Source organism: Triticum dicoccoides, chromosome 7A, assembly GCF_002162155.2.
Source record: "Triticum dicoccoides isolate Atlit2015 ecotype Zavitan chromosome 7A, WEW_v2.0, whole genome shotgun sequence".
Classification (NCBI taxonomy): domain Eukaryota; kingdom Viridiplantae; phylum Streptophyta; class Magnoliopsida; order Poales; family Poaceae; genus Triticum; species Triticum dicoccoides.
Window position 1 is genome coordinate 558,177,290 of NC_041392.1, and position 6,143 is coordinate 558,183,432.

At 48.3% G+C, this 6,143-nt stretch overlaps 1 protein-coding gene across 1 annotated transcript; it reads right to left on the reverse strand.

The window, feature by feature from the left end:
* Window positions 1–2,125: 2,125 nt before the first annotated feature.
* LOC119329130 (heme oxygenase 1, chloroplastic-like) lies at window positions 2,126–5,854 on the reverse strand. Its single transcript, XM_037602122.1, has 4 exons — window positions 5,107–5,854; window positions 3,021–3,244; window positions 2,476–2,583; window positions 2,126–2,380 (listed from the first exon to the last, which is right to left on the reverse strand). The coding sequence occupies exons 1-4, from the start codon at window positions 5,558–5,560 to the stop codon at window positions 2,288–2,290; spliced, it is 879 nt and encodes a 292-aa protein (XP_037458019.1). The 5' UTR covers window positions 5,561–5,854; the 3' UTR covers window positions 2,126–2,287.
* Window positions 5,855–6,143: the final 289 nt, after the last annotated feature.

Here is a 6,143-nt window from a genome sequence, read left to right on the forward strand (position 1 = left end):
TTCTACACTTGCACAAATGGTAGTGATCGGAAGTTTTTTTTGCAAAAATAAAGATACATAGAAAACACATTTGGACTTGTACGTGTGACATGATAGGAAAAACTCATTAAAAAAATTGGGCGCTTATAGACGCCGGCGCGCCGGCCGAAAGTTTGGGTCGGTCGAGCCCAAGCCGTTGGACGTGAGCCGTGCGGCCGTTGGATCCAGACAAGAAAAAAACAAATCGTCCCTAGCTTCTTCTTCTTCGGGTTGTTGGGGTGGATCCCCATGTCCCGCTCAGGGAGCGTGCCTCCTATCCGGGTCGCAGCCCGGGAGGAGAAGGGAGGGGATGCGTGTGCATGAAGGCTAGAGGTAGGGGATGGAGGTGTATAGGAAAGAAGGCGTGTCACACAGGGCCACTGCGTGTTGCACGTTGGGCCAGCGTGGTGTGCGAGCGTCCAATGTTTATCTAAAAAAAGTCTTTAATTTCAACTAAAACTAGCTTCCTCAATTTTACTCACGACTAACACACACATGCATTAATGCTCACCCGTCAGAGCTGTCAAACCAACACCGGGAGACGATGACCGCGGTCGCCATGGACCGGAGCCATCACGAACCGGAGCAAATCGAGTCAGAGACGACGCTTCCCATGGAGCTCCGGCAGACAGCAAGGAGTCGCCGCAGTGCCGCCGCCTACGCAATCGTGGACGGGCGCCCATCTTTATCCGTCGGTGCCGACTGCCACACATGCCACACCGCGTGCCACCAACTCCCGGCGCCAACTCCCCACGGCAACCACTCTCCTTCGCGGCAGAGCGCCCCGCAACACCGTAGCCCCGTGAGAGGGAAGAAACGGAGTGCCTCGCCGCCATCGGTACCGTGTGGGCTTTGCCCGGCGGCGCCTACTGACGGCGGTGAGGAGAGGAAGATCTGGGTAGGAGGTAGTTCCCTCGGCGGCTAGGGTTCTGCCCGGGTCGCCCGCGGGGTCCTGTTCTCGATTACACTCCATTTGTTTGCCAGCTCCGAGATATATCAGTCTAGCCGGAGATGAACTATACACAAGATTGAGAAATTCTACACCATTACTGATTAACGATGAAACATGGTGAAACATGCACGTTCCTTCACACACCTACGTATTTGGCTTGGCTAGCTAGCTAGCAACAATGGAGCTTGCGTGCACAGGGCAGATGACTGAACGGCCAGTGATTGAGCACACGTACTCGGTACTCACGCCTGCAAGCACTAAAGATTGAACGGCCACTTCGGTAAGTCTCCATCTATCCCACTGCAAAACTATTCGGTTTTCCCTAATCTCTGTTACGTGTGCAATCCTGACGGGGACAAACCTCTTCAGCCAAAAAGGTCGGGATAAACCGGGATCAGATAAGACCGGGTGCTAATTTCAGGGATTTGAAGTTTACGGTTCATTTCAGACTTCCACTACGAAATCAAGGTTTTTTTTAGACTTTTCCCTAATGTTTTTAATGCAGTTTCTTAGTACCCTGAACTGAATCTTCACAGTTCCACAGTTTGTTCCTTCTTTTATGTTGTCAATAAAAACAATTTCCTACTAGATGTGCATTCATTGTTCAGGCGATTACGAAGCCAGAACACATTAGCGTCCATGCCAGTGTTGTAGATGGACCAATGACGAATGTCTCACCATCTCTGAAACACTGCTTCAGCCACTCATGCGGCTCATCCACAACGAAAACCGTTACAACACGTCTACAAGACAGGGCACTCGCTACCCATGAAGACAATAAGACATACACACGTCGCCGAGGAGAGGAACACCGTCAAGGTTGCCATTGTCGAGCACCAAACATCTTTCACAGGCTATCAGGGCATCGTTGCCGCCATGTCACCCCACAACACTACAGCTCCGATTTCACCACTACACAAAAGGAAATTGCAAGGACAAACTATATAACAACTACAGGAATTTGCAATACCAAACCCTAGCTACCACACCTTCCACACCGCCTAGCGCTAGGCGCTTGCAGTCCAGCACGCAGCTAGGGTTACGATGCTAGGATGACGTGACGCTACAATGCTAGGATGACAGAATTCCTTCTAGGTCATCCTTAGAGAAACGTAAGACCCATGGAGCAAACGGCCAAAGTGTGGATCAGCAAAAGGCAAAGACCAGGCAGATGCAATGGAAGGATTATTAGTATATGATATGACAATTTGATTTCAAGGCAGTTCAGACCTGACGGAGCATGTTCCTCCCCGGTGCACAGACATGGCTTAGTATTTACAATGTTTATCGTAAAACATAATGGAGATCGTTCTTGGCTCAGGTGAATATCTGGCGTAGGAGATCTCCTGAGTAGGCGAACGACTTCTCGGTCTCCTCCAGGCAGTGGTCCTTCTCTTCCCGAGACCAGCTCTGATGGTGAATGAATGTAAGCAGGTTAAGACCAATCGGTGAGGATAAACGAGCAGACAAGAATAAGAGCATGAAATCAAAGCTCTTGGACTTACAGAAGCAACTTGGTTTAGTGTGATGCGGACATTCTGCAGCAGCTGGGACAGGGTACCTTCCCACTTGTAGAACTCCAGCTCTTTCTTGTCCAGAATCTTCTCGGCAACCTGAAATGAAGAGAGGGCATGGTTACTCCGTTAAAGGATGTCAAATCATAGAGTAACAAATACTAACTTTCATTCACACCACACAGACATTACAGGCTGGCACGATGCCATGATTTGAAAAGTAAAAAACCAGGATTCTAGGTCCAAACCGAAATGGACAGCTATAGAATGAATATAAAGTTATATCTACATAGCACAAGTCCTAGATATAGAAATAGATGTGTATGTACTATGTAATATGATCAACGAAGTACACACAGTAATACCACACGTGTACCTCACGTTGGAATTTCAATCAGCACAACCAGAAGAATGAGATTTAAGAACCAGCATCAACAGCAAACACATGTTTTACAACAATATGTGGAGCCATTCAAACACACACTATTTGACTCAGATGAACGTTCTGGTACAAGACTATTTCTGCAAAGACGTACCTTTTTGCCAATCATTCGGCCTCCAGCAGTATGAGCAAAGTACACATTATAGAAGTGGCAGATAAATGCTTGGGGATCCTTCTCAGACAACTCTTCCAGATAGGAAGCATATGCAGTACCAGCAGCAGTTGGTTCTGGAATGGTGTGACCCTGTTCCGTGAACCATTCCAGATCTTTCTTCAGTGGCTCGGATCTCTCCAACCCAGTATTCCTAAACTCCGCATCTGAAAGGCATAAATAACTACACTGTCAATCCACAGCATCTAACAATGATAAAAGAAACATTCCAGATTCTTCCTAGAGAACTTAAATGCAGAAACAGGTTATATAACCATCCACGATACCACTATGAGATTTCAGTAATTATGATGTTTATTGTTGTAAACAGAAAAAACTATGTACCGTCGATTTTGCTAAATTTCGCTGTTCTAACCAAGTAACCACAGTGTTACTCTTGATAGAACTATGCCGTTAAAGGTGTCGTCAATGTCAACAAGATGGATTTCACAAGTTCAAATAGAAAAAGAAACAAAAAAAAAATCATCAAAACAGATAGACAATCAATCTTAACCCATTTATTTGCAATAAGTACACAAATTTAATGACCAATTTTAGTTTTAAAACTACAACTGAAATAGGTACTAGTATCAATCTTAAACCATTTATTTGCTATTTTTTAGCAAGCTACTATTTTTATTGCAAAAATAATAATAAACGACGTGAACACAAATTCACCCAAGCCGCCAAACAAAACCATAACCAATAGCTGGGGAAACATTATAACAACAGCACATAAAACTGAAATATGTTAGAAGAGAAAGAGCCCTTCAGACACAAGGAGATGAAGGTTGCCCTGCAAACAGTGTTGTGAAAGGTACCACCTCCTGCAGAAATTGTCTTGCCTTGCCAGCCACCTAACCCCGGGTAAGCACTAAGCGACACCCTGCCCTCATAGGCTCATACTGCCTAGAGCCTTTTAGAACGCTGGTTTACGAAGATAGAAGTATTGGGAAAAGCATCGAAAGAAAGCAGCAGAAAATGGCTTCGGTAATCATTCTAAATGGGAAGAATCCACCATGCACGAATAAGATGGCACAGAGAAGCTTTCAACAGGTTTGTCAAAGAGAGCAAAAACCACTATCCCAATAGGTTATATACTTATGTGTTAAGCAAACAAATACACCATACCAAATCACAAGTAAATGCAAATGGAAATGCCCAATACTTTTTAGTTGATAGCTTGATATATGAGCAGTATTTAGCCATGCTGAAAATTACTGACAAAATACTTCAGACTGTGAAGCGTAGAGCGAAGTGTTTCCTCTAGAACATTTTCGACACATAAATGCTAAAAGGCTCTTATAATTCGATTTACTTGTGGTCAAACATGTAAATGCAAACTAGGGGTCAAACATGCACGGAAATTTTAGACACCTAGGGGTCAAACATGATCCCCTCCCAGGTATATAATTGGATCTGCCATCAGTTTCATGCCAGAATCCAGCATGCCACTTTGCAACATCTAAACACCTATGTTTCATTACAGTTTTGTGGCTCGGATCTTGAATTCAACTAGATAACCTCCATTGCAAACTCTCGATCTGCCACTAGTCTTGGAAGCACATCCCATCACAAGTTTATAATAGCAAAAATACAAACACCGTTCTATTAAAAATTTCAGTGTGATACCTGGTTTTAAATAAATTAAGAATATATTTCCTTGAAAGCAAATGCAATAACAGCGGCCCTTAAATCTGTGTATACCATAGGTTGGATTAGTAAATCATGATTAGGAATTTAGGATTAGGACAACATATCTTTCGCAAGCATCAGAACGATTCAGAAAAGTCAAAACAAACCCGGCCAAAAATGCTATTGCCCGTCTCAATCCTGGCTCTCTATCTGTACACTCGATTTTATCGCGTTAGAAGAAAATAACTATGAATAGACTGTTGCGGCCAAATCAACTGTAGCACGAAATCGTCTCCTGCCACACACCGCAGTCGCACACGGGCCGCAGAAATTTAACTGGTGAAAAAGTAAGACACGGAAGGCAAACAAACAGCGAGGGCTTGCAATCACTCACACCAGGGGACGGCGGCGCGGTCGACGATGTCCTCGAGCGTCTGGAAGACGAGCTTGCTGTCGACGAGGAAGCGCAGGTAGCCCTCGACGGTGGGCTCCCACCTGGCGACGGGGGGCGCCTGGGGCTCCTTCTCCCCCTCCCTGGCCTGGTCCTTGGTGTGCAGCCGCATGGCGACGGCCCTCATCTCGTCCACGAACGGCTTGCCCCCGCCCTCGCCCCTCGCCGCGGGCGCCATCTCGGTCGCCGCCGCCGCCGCGACCATCCTCCTCCGCTGCGAATTAACCACAGAAATCCCCGGCACGGAGCGCACGCCGACCGACACGGACAGGCCGCTGTTCCTCCCGGCGGCGGCGACCGAGACGGAGGCGCGCGGGGGCGCGAGGGCGTGGTGCGGGGCGGTGGCGGTGGCGGCGAGCGATGCCGATGCCGATGCGGATGCTGCCGCGGGCGCCATGGGTGCGGAGGCGCTCTTATAGCGCGCTAGGGTTCCGTGCACGGGAAGGCGGGTCGCCGATGGGCGATGGCGATGGCGACGGGCGGTTGCTTTGGAGTGCGGCCTTGGTGCGGGGGCGAGGGCGAGGGCGCGCGGAGGAGTGAGGGCGGAGGGGGCGGGCTGGGGAATACTAGAATACTGCGGCTCGTTGGATTTTTAATCGCGCGGAGGATTGGAACGGCGGGGAATGGCGTGCGGGTGAGGCTCTCTCTCTCTCCGGCTTGGGGAAGAAGATGGGGTTCTTTTTTTTTAGGGTAAGAAGATGGGGTTCTGGTCTCCTCTCCTCTTTCCTTTTAACGCGAGGGGAGGAGGGTGGGGAATCGAAGTTTGACATGTGGGGTAGAGGTGTCAGTGGTAGGTGTTTGAGACGGGGGACTGTTTTCTTTTTAGGGGTGAGAGGGGGGAACTGGTGGGGTCGAGAGGATGGGAGGCGCAGGTGGGGTATGACGGATGGGCCCGGGGGGAAGGGGGCGGGAAGGCCATTGGGTCATCACGTGACGGCGAGTGGGGCGACGGTCTCGTCGCACCTCTGGTCCAGTTGCGG

Coding starts and splice junctions, on each gene's coding strand:
- LOC119329130 (XM_037602122.1), bottom strand. CDS start 5,560: ATGGCGCCCGCGGCAGCATCCGCATCGGCATCGGCATCGCTCGCCGCC. Junction 2,584..3,020: donor GCCGAATGATTGGCAAAAAG/GTACGTCTTTGC, acceptor TCTTCATTTCAG/GTTGCCGAGAAGATTCTGGA. Junction 2,381..2,475: donor CACTAAACCAAGTTGCTTCT/GTAAGTCCAAGA, acceptor ATTCACCATCAG/AGCTGGTCTCGGGAAGAGAA.